Source organism: Vipera ursinii (assembly GCF_947247035.1).
Source record: "Vipera ursinii genome assembly, chromosome: Z".
NCBI classification, from domain to species: Eukaryota; Metazoa; Chordata; class Lepidosauria; order Squamata; family Viperidae; genus Vipera; species Vipera ursinii.
In genome coordinates, this window is record NC_139517.1 from 100,795,034 (window position 1) to 100,814,835 (window position 19,802).

At 38.5% G+C, this 19,802-nt stretch overlaps 2 protein-coding genes across 6 annotated transcripts in view; one reads left to right on the forward strand and one right to left on the reverse strand.

The window, feature by feature from the left end:
* The window catches only part of VPS50 (VPS50 subunit of EARP/GARPII complex), an 82,298-nt gene extending 81,685 nt beyond the window's left edge, over positions 1-613 (reverse strand). For all 5 annotated transcript variants that reach the window (XR_014494085.1, XM_083376179.1, XM_083376177.1 and 2 more), the window contains exon 1: positions 474-613. Coding sequence is in view for 4 of the 5 variants with exons in the window: in XM_083376179.1 (XP_083232305.1) it covers positions 474-506 (33 nt within the window). In the remaining variant the exon portion in view is untranslated. The remainder of the gene's footprint in view (positions 1-473) is intronic.
* A 6,447-nt stretch (positions 614-7,060) lies between these two features.
* The window catches only part of HEPACAM2 (HEPACAM family member 2), a gene marked incomplete at both ends in the record, with an annotated part of 29,332 nt that continues 16,590 nt past the window's right edge, over positions 7,061-19,802 (forward strand). Inside the window, 3 exons of the mRNA XM_083378722.1 lie at positions 7,061-7,085; positions 10,341-10,691; positions 11,570-11,854. Of these exons, the coding sequence (XP_083234848.1) occupies positions 7,061-7,085; positions 10,341-10,691; positions 11,570-11,854 (661 nt within the window). The remainder of the gene's footprint in view (positions 7,086-10,340; positions 10,692-11,569; positions 11,855-19,802) is intronic.

Sequence of the window (19,802 nt, forward strand, 5' to 3'; positions counted from 1 at the left end):
AACCTGAACAGCCACAATTCAATCCTACAATGCATCTGGAGTCCCTACGTTTCTGAATGAATAATCAATGAAATAAATTATGAACAATCCAGGAAACCTTCTTTATATACCTCCTTTATTCAAGCATCAGACCTCCCTACCCAAATAATAGTAATAAGTAAGTTTAAATCCTGTGCGCATTTACGAATATTCAAGTCCTATTCAATTGAATTCCTTTTCAATGAAACGCACGCTAAATCGTATCTTATCTACGACAGAACGCATTTGGGTCTTTTCCCAGTAAATATAAGAGATTGTCGTGGTTTTTCTTCTCATTCAAAATTCCATTTTTTAATCATAGGAATTCCGGCCTTGCGAAACACACACCCAAGAGACCCTGTCTTATGTGCTGTCTTATGCAGAAATCGTTTCAGTTACATCTTTCTTAACCTCGCTTTATCAAACGTAGGTCTTTCGTCTTCCCACCCCGCTACCTGTCGGGTCATCAGAGACTTGATTTTCTGCATGATCACACAATTTCTGCCGGCCGGCCAGTTCGTCTCGCAAACTCCCTTCGCCCATCGAACGCAGCTGCCTCTAACACAGCGAAGCCATTTTGAACATCACATGACCCTCCTGTTTTCTTTCGGAATCATGGGATTTAGAGTTTACAATAGGAGCTTTGTTTCCGGATTTTAGACGCCAATACGCTTCTGAGAGAAATACAACTCCCACAAAGCTCAGCGCATTGTATTTCCTGTCTTTCCAAGTAGCGAGTTCTCAGGATGAAATAAGCCTTTTAGCGATAAATGAATTTAAAAGAACCATCTGATGCTTGGACGCAGAACTTGACTATTTCTAGAAATGTATTTTGCTTCTAGTGAAATAATTTCGTGATCAAGGATATCTATCGATATGACTATTTGAGTTTGTCAACACCGAAACTTCGCTGTATTAAATGCCAAGAGAATGCTTTACGATGCATCACGACTGAGTCCTTTTGAGTTAAAAAGATGATTCTAATTGCACCCAAAATCAAAATGGTAACCAATATTAGTATTATATGACAATCCCACGTTAATCAAGTTAATGTGCAGGCTGCTGCATTTATGCTAGTTTCAGTTTCAGTGTGGTTTACAAAGGCAATCCCATGTATGGCAAATGACAGTAGTTCATTGTGAGAACACTAGGGATCCTGCCATAGTGGGGAATAACGCTAGCAAGATTGTGAGATAACCAGGACATGACTGGTTAAAGTGGCTAAAGTTAATCACTGATTGGCTGGAAACAGGACTCCCTTGCTCTTCCATCAGGAGCTGAGAACGAAGAACCACCCCTGTAGTGTATTCTAGCTCTTTCCATGGAAACAAAACCACATCTAGAGCTAAAGTTGCTATTTCTCTAGAATTAGTTTATAAACTTGCAGCTACTCTGTCACGCTGTTTCTCCTCAACGAAACGTTATGGCCTCAGGAATAAATTGAAAACTGCATGATCACATATAGAACCTCATCCTAGTAAAGGCATTGCCTAACTTTTGCTATTTTGGTTATCAATTTACATGGTTTATCTAGTGTGAATCTATGAAAAGCCATTGCCTGGAGGAGGGGGTCTTCACACTTGGCCCTTTTATGACTTGTGGATTTCAATTCCCAGAATTCCTCAGCCAGGCACGCTGGCAGAGGAATTCTTGGAGTTGAAGTCCACAAGTCATAAAAGGGCCAAGTTTGAAGACCCCTGGCCTGGAACAATTGAAAGGAGAACCTATACACAGCAGAGCAAGTATAAAAACAGATTACTTATTTCTTTTAACTGGGTCCATTTAAGAATATTTGTAAGCAAGTATTAGAAAATGTAAAGGGTTTTACTTCTTTCTAAACTCCCTTGACTGATTATTTATTTTTATTTTATTTAATCCCATTTATATCCCGCCCTTCTCCGAAGACTCAGGGCGGCTTACAGTCTAAAGCACAAATCAGTGTGCTTAGCAATAGCCTTCATTCTATGTATATGCCTGCTTATTAGGGCTTTCGCCCCCCCCCCAGCAGCATTATTACAAAGTCAGCTTATTGCCCCCAACAATCTGGGTCCTCATTTTACCTACCTCGGAAGGATGGAAGGCTGAGTCAACCTTGAGCCTGGTGGGATGCGAACCTGCACTAATTGCAGGCAGCTGATTTTACTTAAGGAGGCATTAGCCTACTGCTCCACCACTAAGAAGTTGGTATAATTAATACCAGGGAGGGACTAATTAAGGACTATGTTTTCCATAATCCACTTAAAACCACAATTCTGCAAACTCATTTTAGCTTAATATGTTATATGTAGTGGGCTCATGCAGAATTTTTATGCTCCAGTAATTAGATAAACCAAAATGAGCTAAATAAAATCCAGTTATGGTAAACATTGGTAATCATGCAGTATTATTTATTTATTTATTTATTAATGGGACTTATATCCTGCCCTATCTCCCGAAGGACTCAGGGCAGCTAACAACAATAACATACAATAAATACAGAAATTAACATAAAATTAAAATTAAAGGCCTCTGTACAATAAATTAAAATTAAACATTAAAATAAATTAAAAATTAGAGTTAAAAATTGTAAACATAATTAAAATCCCTGTCAATCCAGGTCAGCCAGGTGGAAAAGGAGTGTTTTGAGGCCACGGCGAAAGGACTGGAGATCTTGGGCCATACGAAGCTCAGGGGGGAGCTGGTTCCATAGGGTTAGCGCTCCCACAGACAAGGCCCTTCCCCTGGGGGTCGCCAGCCGACATTGTCTAGCCGACAGTACCCTAAGGAGGCCTTCTCTGTGTGAGCGTACTGGGCGATGGGAATTCGTTCCCGGTAGCAGATGGTCCTGCAAGTGTCCTGGGCCTAAGCCATGTAGGGCTTTAAAGGTAAGTACCAGCACCTTAAATCTCACCTGGAGGGCAACCGGTAACCAATGCAGCTCACGCAGGAGGGGTGTAATATGGGAGTATCAGGGTGCTCCCATCACTACCCGTGCAGCCGCACTCTGCACCAGCTGAAGCCTCCGGGTGGTCTTCAAGGGCAGCCCCATGTAGAGAGCATTGCAGTAATCTATACGGGAGGTAACGAGTGCGTGGGTGACTGTACGTAGGGCATCTCGGTCCAGAAAGGGGTGCAACTGGTGTACCAGGCGAATCTGGGCAAATGCCCCCCTAGCCACGACTCCAATATGATCTTCAAAACTGAGTCGTGAATCCAGGAGGACGCCTAGATTGCGTGCTCTATCAACGGGAGGTAACATCTCTCCTCCTATAATCAAAGATGGAACCTCTTGGACTAAACGAGATGTCGGTACGTAAAGCCACTCAGTCTTGGCCAGGTTGAGCCGGAGCCTGTTCTTTCCCATCCAAATCTGTACCGCTTCCAGGCAACGGGACATCACATCGAGGGCATCACTGGGTTGGTTCGGGGTGGAGATGAAAAGCTGGGTATCATCAGCATATTGATGATACTTCACCCCAAAGCCACGGATGATCTCTCCCAGTGCTTCATATAGATGTTGAACAGGAGGGGCAAGAGCACCGACCCCTGAGGCACCCCACAACTAAGGGGCCTAGGGGTTGACCTCTGCCCCCCTGCCAACACCGTCTGCAAACGGCCCGAGAGGTAGGAGGAGAACCACTGCAGAACGGTGCCTCCCACTCTCAACTCAAGACGATGCAGCAAGATATCGTGGTCGATGGTATCAAAAGCCGCTGAGAGATCTAATAGGACCAGGACAGAGGAATAACCCCTATCTCGGGCCCGCCAGAGATCATTCACCAGCGCGACCAATGCTGACTCCGTGCTATACCTGGGCCTGAAACCCGATTGGTATGGATCCAGATACTCAGTTTCCTCCAGGACCAAAGGGAGCTGCTGTGCCACCACGCTCCCAACGACCTTCGCAAGAAAGCGAAGGTTGGAGACAGGATGAAAGTTGTTTAAAATAGCTGGATCCAATGCAGGTTTCTTAAGGAGGGGCCTTACCACCGCCTCTTTCAACGCAGCAGGGAAGTACCCTTCACTCAGTGAGGCATTGATAACTGCTAGGAGCCAGCCTCGTGTAACCTCCCGAGACACATAGACCAGCCAGGAGAGACACAGGTCCAACAAACACGTGGCGGCACTTAATTTCCCCATGATCCTGTCCACTTCATCCAGAGTCACAGGGTCAAACTCTTCCCAAATGTTCTCAGCCAAACTCATCATTTTCCTCTCATCAGATACTGCCCAGTCAGAGTCCAGACCAGCCCGAATCTGAGCAATTTTGTCCACCAGATATTTACTACATTCCTCGGCCCGTCCTCGTAAGGGGTCCTCTCCCATCCCTTGATTTAAAAGGGAGCGGACCACTCTAAACAGGGCGGCCGGGCGGTTATCTGTGGACGCAATGAGGGTGGTGAAGTAAACGCGCTTTGCCGCCTCCATTGCCACAAGATAAGATCTAGAAAAGGATCTTAACTGTGTTCGGTCAGACTCGGACCGACTGGTTCTCCAAAAGCCACAATATAAGTTTAGTTTTGACTTAATGTATTGAATGAACTCAGCTATTATGGCTAATTCAACAAAACATGCTGAAGCAAAACATGGTTTAAATAATGCAAAACAAGTTTTAATCTGATTTACTTGGGTTTGGGAAACTGTGAGGTTAACAATGAAAGTGTTCTTTATAATTCTGGTCAGGTAGATTGCCCAGCTAATGAACAGGATGAATGAAGAAAGTTATGTTATCTCTACACTGCCACCATTTTCATGTTGTCTGGATTACTGAGGCCCTTCTGAGGGAATTTGTAATTTGCACCCTTTCTGCTTAGTCATAAATACATACTTGGGTTTTTAAAAATCTGCATTTTTATCATACTTGCATGCTACTGAATCTTGCAATTCAAAGCAGTTTTTCAATTTTTTTCAATTTTGCTATTTTTAAAGCAATTTTGTACTTGTTTATTTAAAAGCTTTTAGGACTAATTTCATCTAACCTAAAAGACACAATATAAACTAACAAAAATCATCATTTGCAATAATTCTCAGGGTTTGTACAATTTTATGTTCTTCCTGGAGCTGTTTAACTGCATTCATCAGATGAATATAACCTGCATCTGATCTTTAAGCTCATTTATTTTTATCAGTGTTGAGTGATTCATACTGTATGCCCAATTTATCGTGATCTATATTTGCTGTGAACATACCAGAGTAGAGAATTATGATAGGGCTATAGGCAATGAAGATGTTGAACACTAATCTAACAGGTGCTCCACTCCCTGTGTCATTTATACACATAGTCAAATCACCTGAAGCAAGACAAGGCAGTGACTCGTAACTCACACCTGATTTCCCTAACAAATAAACTCCATAGCTGCTGGATCAAGGCTCAGTCTCTGCACTGAAAGAAGATGGCCTTCACACAAAACAGGCTACTTTTTAACACCATGTTTTGTGGCTTGCAAATCTATATGCTCTACCTATTTTTAGGTAAGATTCTGCATGATTTTCTGTCCTTTTATGAAACTTTATCCAGGTACAAGGCTTTACAGAATACATAAATATCTTAATAGCTTTATGGATATAAAATTCGTAGTGTTAATGCTATTTGCATCATAGAATAAAATACCACCATGGGGTTTGTATAAATGGAAACTACAATTCTGTAACTGCATGTCTGGGTTCTTGTGAATAAACTTTTAAGACTTTCTTCAGATCAGATGAGATTGTTCTATAGTTCACACATTATGTAATATGCTATCTTTTAGGAAGGTTGAATCAACACAAACTGTACACATTGGGGACAGCAACTGTTCTCATGTATCATTGAATGTAACCAATGCATTTTTAAAACTTTATAATGCCATATGTGGTAATTCAGTATGTTCCTTAAATTCTTTCTGATATTTTTCCATAGATAGTATTTAGCATTAGAAATTATAAAGTAGATTTTTTAAATATTATTTTAGGAGAAGGGGGAATTATGGCCCTCCCAAAACTGCTAAAATGTTACTCTCAGCAGTAATAGCCCATGTGATCAAAGGTGAGGGATATTAGGAAGTGTAGTTCAGCAATGTCTGGAGGGCTGCTAGTTCCCTATTTCTGCATTATTGTTCCCAAGTTCATTACACATACAGGAGATATAAAAATTTCCACATTACTTAGAGTAACAGATTTGTAATACCTAGAGGATATTTTTTTCATTCTTGTGCAAACTGGGTTTAAAATTAGCATTTGGTTCCAATATCATTATTCTATTCATTGTGGAAATATAAACAGGATTTTATAAATTATGTTAAACCTGGGTGTAACCTTGCCTAATAATTTCACAATTAAATGGATTTGGACAAATGGCTAAGTCATAAATCCCAGTGTTAAAAACCAAACAGAGCAATTGTGTTCTACTATAGTACAATATTTGCATTTTGCCACTAGTGTAAGGTAAAGCAACAACAAACTAAACTAGGTTAATTTCAAAATTATACCATCACTGATACTGCAAAGCACTTTAAATAAAATTGAAATCCTTCCCATGGAATGTTGGTTTATGTATGAAACTCAAAATATTATGCCATCTTTTTTATTTCAGTAAAATATTTGAAGGATGTTTCCAGTCAACAAGGGTGGTGTTGTGCTTACTAATACTTAAAGACTGATGTAAAAGCCAAAATGCAGCCCAGGCAAAAGTTGGAGGTCACTTTGGGAATATCTAATTTGTTTATACTGAATACGAAGAAAGTAAGCACAATCAGACACCAGAAGCTAAGAAAGTGCATTATTTGCTTCAGAAGCTTCTTTTATATTTCAGATTCTTACAAGTTGGTGAATTATATTTGAAATTTGTTGTCTATGGATCAACCATTCCTAAACTTGTTTTTAATAAAAGAAAAATTTAAATACCAAAGCAAAAATGGAACACAGAAAAATAATTTTGCTAGGTTTTAGAATAAAATTTTCCATGTATTTATATAATATACCTGTGATAATTTAATTTCAGTTATGGCACTACCATATACTGAAAAGCAATGGTTCTGCTAGAAAATACAATGTTTGAATCTCAAACTATTCTTTTGCTGCAAATATGGTGAAAGGCAATACTGTATTAGGTAATTAGCAAATTAGATATTCCCAATATTGTATTCCATTGCAACATGAAATAAAATTTCCAATTCATTTGATTACAGTACAGATGGTACTCAGCATATAACTATTTAGTGAGCATTCAAAATTATAACAGCATGGAAAATGAGTTATGTCTAGTTTTCACACTTGGAACTGTTGCAGCATCTCCAAGGTCTGGTGATCAAACTTCAGGCCCTTGGCAACTAGCATGTATTTATGACAGTTGTACAGTCCTGGAGTCATGTGATTACCACTTGTAGTCTTTCAAGCTAGCTTCGGCAAAGCAAAATCAATGGGGGGGGGAGCCAGATTTGCTTAATGACTGTAGGATTCGCTTAGCGACAGCACTGATTTGCTGTACAGTTATAACAAAAAAAGTGGTAAAATGAAGTGCGTGCAACTCATTTAACAACTGCCTCACTTAGCAACAAAAATTTGGGGCTCAATTCTGGTCGTGCATTGAAACTACCTGTACTTGGAGCAGGTAAAAAGCATCACCTCATTTAAGACAAAATCTTAATACAATATCTTTGGTGGCTCTATTTAATTCAGTTAAAACCTGCATGTAAAATTGAGCTCCTAAGGCTGAAAAAAAACCAAGCAGTCTTCAACTTATGACTACAATTGGGAACAGAATTTTTAAGCGTTGTTAAGTAAGTTGTGTCCAATTTAATGACCTTTTTGCCACAGTTGTTAAGCAAATCACTGCAGTTGTTAAGTGAATCACACAGTTGTTAAGCAAATCCAGCTTTCCCCATTGACTTTGCTTATCAGAAGTGGGCTGAGGAAGTTGCAAGAAGTGATCCTATGATCCTGGGACCCTGCAATCATTGTGGATACACACATTCAAATTCCATTCCAAAGTGACAGTAGGGATGCTGTGATGGTCATAAATGTGAGGACTGAATGTAAATCACTTTTTTCAGTGCCACTGTAGCTTTGAGCAGCCACTAAAATGGATCTAAGTCAAGGGCCAACTCTAGTGGCTGGGTTCATAAGTCATACTAGGCCATGATTTATTTAGTTTTGGTTTATTTCATGTTTACTTGCCATAATCAAAAGATAACTGGTGCATTTGAATTATCCCAGTAAAAAATAATAAATCATAAAAATCACAAGCTAAAAGTATTAAATAGGAATCTTAAAACAATCACCAAATCAAGTAACAAAATGGCAACATATTAAGAATCAAATGCCTTCTTGTCATAAGTAATTTTTCTGAAGCTTAGTAAGGCAAGTGCTGATCAAATATCACACATCATAATATTTGTCCTGTAATGGAACACCAACCTATCTAGGCTTCCGTTCACCTTTTTTCATAGAAATTGGGAACTGCTACTAGATTCTTCCATGAGCTCTGCATTGGACAAACTGAAATTGAACAGAGAAGGCTCCAGAGATATCTTGGAACCAGGTCATGTAGGGGCTAAGGTTAAAAATTGCATTTGAATTGCACATACAAGCTGAAAGGAAACAAGGCCTGTGTAAAGTCGCGTGCTTCACATAGAGACGGACACAGAGCTGGGGTAAAGATGAGTTTATTCTGAACAGAACGAACTGGGGAAACAGGGAAGCCTGGCGTCTATTTGTACCTGCCCAGGTGGATGGCATCCAATCAGTTCAAACCTGGGCTTCCTGCCAGTGCAGGTGACAATGAGTGTAGATCCTGGCTTCCCACCAGGCTGACCATGCCTGGGGCTGTCAACAGCTTAAGTCATTAGGCTTATCGTGAGTGAGCAGTCATCGCCCGGAGCTGTCCAGCCCCTCTGCTGATCTGCACCATCAGCCTCCTGCTGTGCTGTCCTTTGTGTATGCTTGGGAGGCATACACTGCAGCCTATTCAAAGCCTGAAGCATAGATATGAATTTTTGATAGTGACCATCTGCCAACAACTGAGCCACCATTCTGGTCTAATGGTGCCCTAATGTCCATTTGGTTTTCAGAGATAGACCTACATGACGTACACTTCTGTACTTTAGCAGTTCGTTGAACTAGTCCTCAACTTGCAACAGTTCATTCAGTGACCATTCAAAGGTACAGTGGCACTGAATAAACTGACTTATTTTTCATAGTTACAATCTTAGCAGCATCCCCACAGTCATGTGATCAGTATTCAGGTGCTTGGCAACTGATTCATATTTCTGATGGTTGCAGAGTCCCAGGGTCATGTGATCACCTTTTGTGATCCTCTAACATGTAAAATCAATGGGGAAGCCAGATTCATTTAATAATTGTGTTACTAACTTAACAATTTCAATGATGCACTAAACAACTGTGGCAAGAAATGTCATAAAATGGGTTAAAACTTGCTTAACAAATATTTCACTTAACAATAGAAACATTGGGCTCAATTGTGGTTGTAAGTTGAGGACTACATGTATAATGGTTGCATTCACACAATAGTCTTGTGGGATTGGTACTTGGTTACATTGTATTTAAGAGTACTATCAATTGAGCACCTTCTGAATCCATGCTATACCCCCATGGGCAATCCCTAGCCATTCAAATCAATCCAGAAGCAAATTTGTTTACTCTGGATTACTCAATCAATAATTGCAAGAAAATATTAGAGGAAAAATGAACGTCTTCTATAGTTGTAACCAGCACAGGTTTTAAAAACTTAGGTTTTCACATAATGTGTCCAAAGAAGAATAATTTTAGCCTGGTCTTTTGTGCATCAAATGAGAACTTTGGGTTGATTTGTTTAGTGATCCATCAGTTTAGTTCCTTGGCTATCCACAGTATTTTCAAGAGACTTGCCAACACAAAGTTCAAATATGTTATATTCCTATCACTTCTACAGCATGTCACAAAGAATACCATGGCTTGCGTGACTCTGGTTTTTGTAGGTAGAATCACATCCTGGCATTTGAGTACCTTTTCCAAGATGTTCCTGGCTGCTCTACCAAATAACCCATCTGCAGTATTTCTTGGCTGTTTGTTCCTTTACTGTTGATGGTTAATCTGAAAAGTTAATTATTATTATTACTTTGTACTTTTCAGAGAGATGTGTGTAATGTTTATATCTAACCCAATATGAAAAAAAATGTATCGCATAAAGAAATATATGGCATTATATATAAGGAACAAAAATGCAAAATGGTCATAACATGAATTTACACATGTGATATATAACAAGTGATGTTTAGTTCTGAAACCATTTAAGATACATTACAATAGAACTGAAGCAAGTCCTATGTGTATTTTCACCTGTAATATATGTAATCTTTCTGCTGCAGGTATTTCTTCTGCATTAAACATGACAATTCCCTCATACACAGTCAATGGCATTGAAGGACAGCCACTCAGACTTGAGGTTGCTTATAATTTCAACTTTGCCTTCTCTGACATCCAGATAATATGGCTCTTTGAAAAACCACCAACGACCCCTAAATATCTGCTTGGTTCTGTCAATCAATCGGTTTTTCCAGACTTAGAATATAGGCACAAATTTACACTTTCACCTCCAAATGCATCTTTGCTGATAAACTCTTTACACAGAAGTGATGAAGGAAATTATATTGTAAAAATTAATATCCGTGGCAATGGGACAAAATCAGCAATTGAAAAGATTCAGGTTACTGTTGATGGTAAGTAACTTGAAATGCTGGAGTATATTTCTATTCACCAATATTTACCATATGGGATGTGACTAGGCAATTAGAGTTCAGTGGCATATCTAAATGTCATAAGTTCACCATTCCTTGTTTATCTGCGATATTTTCTGGGCTTTCCTTTCCCCAAAGCTGCAATCTGTCCTGCTGAACATTCAGTGCAATGAAGTAATGCTATTTAGAGAACTTCCTGGCAATAGAGAGAAATCTAACGGGGGTGATAGTCAAAATCCAGCATTATTGCAGGAAAGGCACAAGCTTTAGCATATATTCTGCAAATTCTTAAAAAATTAAAATATACTACAAAAGATGACATTCACAGTTATATGACATACTGTTGCCTATTACACATCAGGATATTTTGGAATATTTACTTACATTGTTCTAATGCATGTGCAAATTAATGCATGTGCAAATTAAAATCCAGTGGCAATTATTTATAACTATATTCTAAAAGATATACTGGTGAAGAATCTAGAGCAATTTTCTCCAAACTGACACCACCTGGTATGTTGAAACTAAAATTTCCAGGATTCTCAACATAATATAATGAAAGCTCTAGATAAGATATATATAAATTGAGTCCTATAATGCATCCCAAACTGACTGACTTACAAACTAACTTACGATGTCGATTCTCTTTATGGAGTTCATTTGGGATTAAAAAGACAATTGGTTCTTTTAAGAAAGTTTTTGGGTTGACAGTCCACCTTTTGCAGAGGTTCCAAATACAAGCAATGACAGTTCTTAGCATCTTCTACTAGTGGAAATGTGGACTCTAAAATTAAATAGACTGCTGTATGCAAATAACAGAAACGACTTGATCATAACTCCCAATATTGTTTCAATTGCAGTGCCTGTCACTAAGCCTGTCATATACATGGAACCCTCATTCGGAGTTGTAGAAAAAAAAGGAAATATCACTTTGAAATGTATGGTGGAAGAAGGCACAAGGGTGGTTTACCAGTGGATGAAAAATGAAAATCCAATTGAAGACAGCAGCAATGGCTCCATGACCATAAACAAAGATACACTTTCCATTGCCCCCGTTCTTAAAGAAGCTATTGGGAATTACAGCTGTTTAGTAACCAACCCTATCAGTGCCATGATGAGTGATATGATCATACCAACAATATATTGTGAGTAGAGGAAATGTGTCTGATCTCTTTGATTTGAGTGAATTTGCAAAATAATGATGTTATTTAGTTTGGAAATGAAATGAAAAGTCTTCTACAGATATTCCCTTCTAATAGTAGGTATTAGTTGATTTGAGAGAAGAACTCATTACAATATCTTTTGTGATAGTGTATATCAGGGGTGTCAAACTCAATTTCATTGAGGGCCGCATCAGCATTGCAGTTGCCCTCAGGGGGCCAGGTGGGTGTGGCCTGGGTGGGCGTGGCCTACTGGGTGGGCGTGGCCAGCTCTGCATCTTTCGCATCAAGGGTGCGTATGGGGGCCTGGGCAGGAGTGGGACAGATCTGAGGGTCTCTGGCAGAAGGAGGGTCTCTGGGCCAGGGCCAAGGCAGTGGGGGCCGTTCCCTCACTGTTTCCAGGATGGCTTCGCTGGCCACATGTAACCACTTCGCGGGCCGGATCCAGCCCCCGGGCCTTGTGTTTGACATGTCTGGTGTATATAGTCATAGTAAGGAATAGTAAAGAAAAAATTATTCAACATTTTCCTGAACTTCAGTGTAGGTCTTTTAAAATACTGTATTATGTTTAAGAGTTATACAAGAGGTGTTTTTTTCTGGGGAGGGGGAGTTTACAGAATTTTCTTTTGATTTTTATTTATGTGGGTGCCGAGAATTGAGAGGCCAGGATCCCAAAGTTAACCTAGTTAAACTTCTACGTATCCAAAGTTTAGAATTGGCGAATGCCTGAAAGATGGACAACTTTGAATACTGTGTATCCCACTTCGAATTTCATGATTGTATATGGAATTAAATTAGAGTATTAACCTTTACTTAAACCATAGTCTCCATCCTCAATATACGTGGTAGAGCAGTCCAAAAATCTAAACCCTGTTTTGGAAAACTTGTTGTACAAAGCTGTCAGACTCTTAAAGCCTTTCCAGCAACAATTTATAATACAAGTTATAAATTATAGCAAAGAGTACCACAAGAACAGAAAAATCTTTTTCAAATTAAGGATCTGATGAAGAGCTGGAAAGTCATAAAATGTCTCTTATGCAATTATCACACTTCTTTAGCTGTTCCTGATGACAGGAAAAAGCCATCCATGAAGGCTGGTGGAAGAAAGAGGGGAAATTTCTAACACTGTATTGACTCCTGTATTAAGGCCCACTCTTGGGACTCTTACTCCTGTTTTGTATAATTTTTCAGAAGTGGTTTCTGTTTTGCTTCATGGTGGTATATTAGAGGGAAAAAATCCAAATCCTTAATGGGCTTTAGACTATATTTGAGACAAGCAAGAACATTAAATTCTAAAGTCCATATCATTATCATTTTTAATTTCTGTGCGAAATCAATATAGGACACTGGATATGTTTGCTTAAGAAGACACCTGTGAAACAATATACAATTGAAAATGACATGATTATGGCAACTGCTCTTGTTATTCTATTATTATTTTGAAATGTTATGTCTTCTTACTCAGATCATTTCAAGATGGCATGTGTTAGAAAAATATTTGTATAGAATACAATATAAAATACGACATAATACTGTAGCACAAAATACTTAAGACAGCAAGCATTAGGAAGTATACAATAAAAATAACCCAGGTTAGTTACATGCGTTAGCTACATCCAGTATGTTGGAGGCAGACAGGATTTGACTGGTAGAGGGGAAAAAGGCTAACAAAAATGCCTTTACCAAGCTGTAACCCAATTGGTTCACTTGATCCTCTCTTGAAAGTTGGATCAAACAAATGCTTCCAACATCTTTGTTGACTCTAAAGATGTTGGAAGCATATTAAAGCAACACGACAAAAAGTGAATTGAATTTAGTCAAACAGAGAAGATGGAGAGGAAATTATGATTTTTTTAAAAAAAATGTTAAAAAGCTATAATGCATAGGTAAAGGTAAAGGTACCCTGCACGTACGTGCTAGTCGTTTCTGACTCTAGGGGCCGGTGCTCATCTCCGTTTCAAAGTCGAAGAGCCAGCGCTTGTCCGAGGACGTCTCCATGGTCATGTGGCCGGCATGACTAGATGCCAAAGGCGCATGGAATGCTGTTACCTTCCCACTGGAGTGTTCCCTATTTTTCTACTTGCATTTTTACGTGCTTTCGAACTGCTAGGTTGGCAGAAGCTGGGACGAGTAACAGGCGCTCACTCTGCTACACGGCACTTGGGATTCGACCCGCCAAACTGCCGACCTTCTGATCGACAAGCTCAGCGTCCTAACCCACTGAGCCACCGCGTCACTTTATAATGCATAGATATAAGTTCAAATAGGAAATTTTCACTTGAAAACAGGTAAACCCAATCAATTTCATAGAGTATGCCAGTTTTTTCATCCTGTTTCTTGTGCTCCTTCCCTCTGTGAGCCATGTGTATTGCTGGACTTAAATTCTTTGCTCTTGGGGTGATAACTAGCACAGATTTCAATAGAAGCCACAATGACAGCATGTATATTTTATTAAATTGATATGTTTTCCACATCAAGTGACTCTGGTTGGCTTACAATGCCATATCATGATTATGTAATGTAATTTATATAATCTGCACAATGATATTATGGTCATGTGATATCATTTGCTCCTTTGGTTGCTTATGATGCTAGCTAAACCTAATGGGACCTGCTGCTCAGTAATTTCCAAACAGCTACATATTGTTCATTGATTAAAATCCATATCACTGATTCACCATGAGGTTGCCTGCGACTTGTAATAACTTTTTAGTGACCCTTACTTTTTTCTTGCTTTCCTTCCTTTAGCCACTTCACTAGTTATTAGTATTTATGTCTAGTGGAATCATGCCAGGGTCATTGCAATAAATTATACATTTCAAACTGTCATTCAGCAATGACCATTTTCTGCCTTATAGCCATCTCTACAAAATGGTGCTTTCCAAATGTGTTGGGATTAATCTCTAGGGATTTCCATCTGTTGGTCATATTAGGGACTATGTGAGAATCTGCTTGAGGAAAGGTATAGTAGCCTATAAAGAAAACAAAGCATATATAATGCCTCTACAATTGATAAAAATGTGACCAACCCCTTTTTCTGCTGGTGAGCTCCGATTGAACTGCAGCCTCCAGCAACAATAATGGCAGCTAGCTGAAAGTTGCCATTTCAATGTCCCATGGAGTTTTAGAATGACTAACATTGGAAGGATTGTAGGGAATTTCTCAGTTAAGGTTCAAAACTGACTATTCTTGAGCAATTCAGTCTTGAGTAATTCACAACCACCAAGGAGGAAATGGCCTCCACCAAAATTGGCAGGCAAGCTACTACATATAAACAATTAGCAAACCCCACATTCACTTGTACTGATATTACCTAGTTTGGTAATGAAATATCTGCAAGCAGCCAACTAGCTCAGAGATCGTCAGCTCTGTGAACTGCACTGTTCAATCCTGAGCTATAGAGGTTTTCCATTGAGTTCTATCTTATTCTAAGGTAATTGCGAAGCTGTCATTCTACTATGAATTCAGGAAGGAAATAATGAATAAAAGTACAGATAATCCTCAACTTACAACCACAATTGAGCCCCAAACCTCTGTTGCTAAGTGAGTTTTGCTCCATTTTGTGACTTTTCTTGCCACAGTTGTTAAATGAATCATTGCAGTTCTTGAGTTAGTAACAAGGTTGTTAAGTACAGTAATCGGGCTTCCCCTTTGACTTTCCTTGTTGGAAGTTCATAAAAAGTGATCGCATGACCCCAGGACATTGCAACCATAATAAATATGAATCAGTTGCCAAGCATCTGAATTTTGATCACATGACTATGAAGGTGCTGCAATGATTGTGTGAAAAACTGTCATAAATCACTTTTTTTCAGTGCCATTTAACTGGTCACTAAATGAATTGTTGTAAGTTGAGGAATACCTGTACAACAAATCTATAAACAAATATATTTGAATATAATGGGAATTAGGCAGCATAACTGTCTTACCTACACTTGTCTTTTTACCTGTGGCAAGTAGTTGAGATGGAGGGAGAGTGAATAGTAATGAATTATTATTTAGCACTGGTAATGTTAAATATACTACCGTAGACATCAATGTGAATGTCAGACCATGGTGTGCCTCCAGCACCTTGTAACACAGAACCACATAAATAGATGTTTTCTTTTTTTACATTGTACAGTCTTGTATTCAGGATGACTTGTTTTTTTTTTCCAGATAGATTAGTATAATTGCTTGCAGAATTCCTACTGTTCTTATTAGACTGGGAAGGCTCAGTCAGCTCATTTCCTGCACAATTTTGAACAATCACAAATTAAGAGAGCCAGTTTGTTATAGTGGTTAAGACATCAGGCTAGAAAGTGGGAGAGCATGAGTTCGAATCCCATTTTAACCACAAAGCCAGCTGGGTGACCTCGGACCAGTCAGTCTCATTAACTCACCTCAAAAGGTGGTTGTTGTAGGGAAAATAGGAGGAAGCTGCATTGGACATGGTCACTATCTTGAATTGTTTGTAAAAATAATAAAGGCAGGGAAAGGAAGGAAGGAAGGAAGGAAGGAAGGAAGGAAGGAAGGAAGGAAGGAAGGAAGGAAGGAAGGAAGGAAAAAGAAAGAAAGAAAGAAAGAAAGAAAGAAAGAAAGAAAGAAAAAGAAAGAAAAAGAAAGAAAGAAAGAAAGAAAGAAAGAAAGAAAGAAAGAAAGAAAGAAAAAAAGAAAGAAAAAAGAAAGAAACAAAGAAAGAAACAAAAAGAAAGAAAGAAAGAAAGAAAGAAAGAAAGAAAGAAAGAAAGAAAGAAAGAAAGAAAGAAAGAAAGAATATTCCCTGAAAAGCTGCTTGAGTTGCCCCATCTAGTGACATGGCTAGAGCACTACACTACTGCTACAAACAACACAAATAGAGGGCATTTTTCAATACAGTTGAGAAGTAATATTATACACCCAAGTAACATTAATACAGAATTTAATTCATGATAACTGATTTTATGTATCATGTTTAACTTTTGCTTACCTAAACCATGATTCATTGAATAGACTTATGGGCAGGCTGGCTTATATAATGATATTTAAGCTTATCATCTGTCCCTAAGACGAACAAGGGAAAATTCATTGTGTAAGCTAGGCTTTCTTTCAAACAAGATTAATTAAGCCATAATAAACTAATCTGTATATATAATATTGCAGTGGTAAGTTTGTTTGATTTGTGTGCCCCCATCTCAGCAAGAGATGATTCTGGGTAGCTTATAAACATTAAAAACAGTAAACATTAAAAGGATAAAACAATAATTAACAATGATGATGATATAGTATGGTATAATGTAATAGCTGGATTCCCTAAGACAAACCCAAGCAAATGAATTTATGGCATGGGGGACTCTGTGGATTGATTCCTGTTAATATTTAAACAAATATTAAACAAAATATTGTTTCTTTTTACACAAGAGGATTTGCATGAAACTTCAAGAACTTATAAACCATCAAGAGAAATGACAGAGAAGCCCAATATCCACCATGACTTCCTCCATTAAATATTACTTTCAAGTTACATAATTTAAAGTACACTTGTAAGTGGTATTTTAAAATTCTATCTATTGGCTGCCAATTTTCTCAATAACAACCAAGTAATGGCTCTACAAGCTACAAAGACCATATGCCATTGCTGCCTGGGGAATTAGAGTAATAATAAAGGTCACTCATGGTAAATACCATCTGTTCAAAAACAAGATGGATTACAGTTTCCTGGTGACAGATACAATTGCTTATGTTCCCCCTGAGAAGTAAATTGTTGCTAAGAAGTGATGATTTATTGTTTTACAAGTCATTTAGTAAATAGGTTTTACTGAGGCAAAAGGTCTTGGTTCAGAATGATATCAAAAAAGAAGTATTGGCCTACTAGAAACCTTTATTTAGAAATAGTCTTAAAACCTCAAATGTATTTTATTTAACATGTAAAAGATTATTTTGGAAAGAATTTCCCACGAGGACCATTCACATACCATTAACCCTCTAGTGACTTCCATCTTCTTGGACACTTCACAGAGATACAAAGCTTGTCTTCATGTAGCATTTCTGTTGCGTCAGCATAAAAATAGTTGACAAAAGTCACAAGTGGAAATCCTGCCACACTCCATTTTTTATTTGTATAAAAATTGCAAAACAAGTTTAATGGACACCTAATTTATATTGAAATAGTGCAGAACAAAATGAGCAATGGTTATAATCTTTTCAATTGTATCTTTTCTTCCAAAATCCCTTTTGTGTACAATTGTATTTAATCTGCACCACCACAAGCTCTTCAGGGCAATCAGGAAAGGGGGGAAATTAAGTACACGTTTGAGCAAGTTACTAGCTAATTTTACAAACAGAATAGATAGTGATTCTATATTGCCCCAGGATCAGACCCAGAAAATAACATCCTTAGAGAGACATCAAGGCTCCACTTCCTAAACAGAACTCACAACTGACAGAGGGCTCTAATATTTTGTATCTCTACTCCAACCTAATTATTTTGACTGGCAATACATGTATGGCAAGTAAATGCATTTAATAACAATTTTATTGTAAAATGGTATATCTGACCATGCACTGTCAGGGAGCATTATGGGAATTTACATTTGATTAAACTCGCCCAGCCTGCATAATTGGATCACTATCAGCACAGCAAAATCCCAGTTTGTGCCAGAATAGCCAACCATAAAACTAGAGGTTTTACAGAGCTTTGGATTCCTTTAGGAAGAAATATGATAAAGTCTCAACTGCATTACATTCCCACACAGTGCAGTGATCCCATATTACACAATAAATTTCCCAAAATTATAGGAGGTATATAGTGCAACCAATATCAAAAGATTACATAGCATGCTTTAATGCAGACATGTCAAACACAAGGACCAGGGTGCGGATCCGGCCCACGAAGTGGTTTCATGTGGCCCGCGAAGCCATCCTGGAAACAGTGAGGGAACGGCCCCCACTGCCTTTGCCCTGGCCCAGAGACCCTCCTTCTGCCAGAGACCCTCAGATCTGATGTGAACGATGTAGAGCAGGCCACACCCACCCAGTAGGCCATATGCATTCTAGCCACACCCACCCAGTAGGCCACGCCCACCCTGGTCATACCCATCCGGCCCCTTGAAGGCAACCGCAATGTTGATGCGGCCCTCAATGAAATTGAGTTTGACACCCCTGCTTTAATAGAACACATATTATTCCAAGCCTCATATTTAGATACGTAAACATGGTACAAACACATTTGTGAAAGCCTGTGAACCTGGGCGTCAGTATGTGAGCCACAGAAACTGTCTTATCATGTTTTGTTTTATTGATGTAGAATTGCACCCCTTATCACAATGTGAAACTACAGTATTGGAAACAATAAAGTTATAATACTGCACAAGAGAATAAATATCCCTTTTCCATGACAGATGTTAGATATAAAGTGGCCAAAAGATAATCTGAGAAAAGGAAGCGGAAAGGTCCTCAGTGGCAATCAGAAGAGAGTATAATTATGTTTCGTTACTATATTTCTGTTGCAATCAAAGTTAAATCACATCAAAAGTCCTTCAAATGTAGCCATGAGCAAACTACACTATACTTGGTACTCTTTAGCAGTGCCAGAGAGTCATTATAAAGAACAGAAATTGGGAAAAGACCAAAATGAGAAAAGGGGAAGCAAGTTATTTTTAATGGCATAGTAGAGCAAATCCTACTCCACTTCTTCCTTCAAGCTGTTCTTGTGGCAATATCATTTCCTGCATGCTGTTCTCAAACTAATGATTTTCAATATGTATTTATAGCACTTCCCCCATATTTGTACCAGTATTTATAAGCCTCATAGCTTCCTGATTTTGCTGGTTCTGCATGTCCTTAATTCTGTGCTAAGCAATGACATGGTCTATTTAGTTTTATCTTAGCACAGTGTATAAAACTAAATTTTGTAATTTGCAAATTGTAATTTGAGGTTTAGTATATTATACACTACACTACTGTACAATCTAAA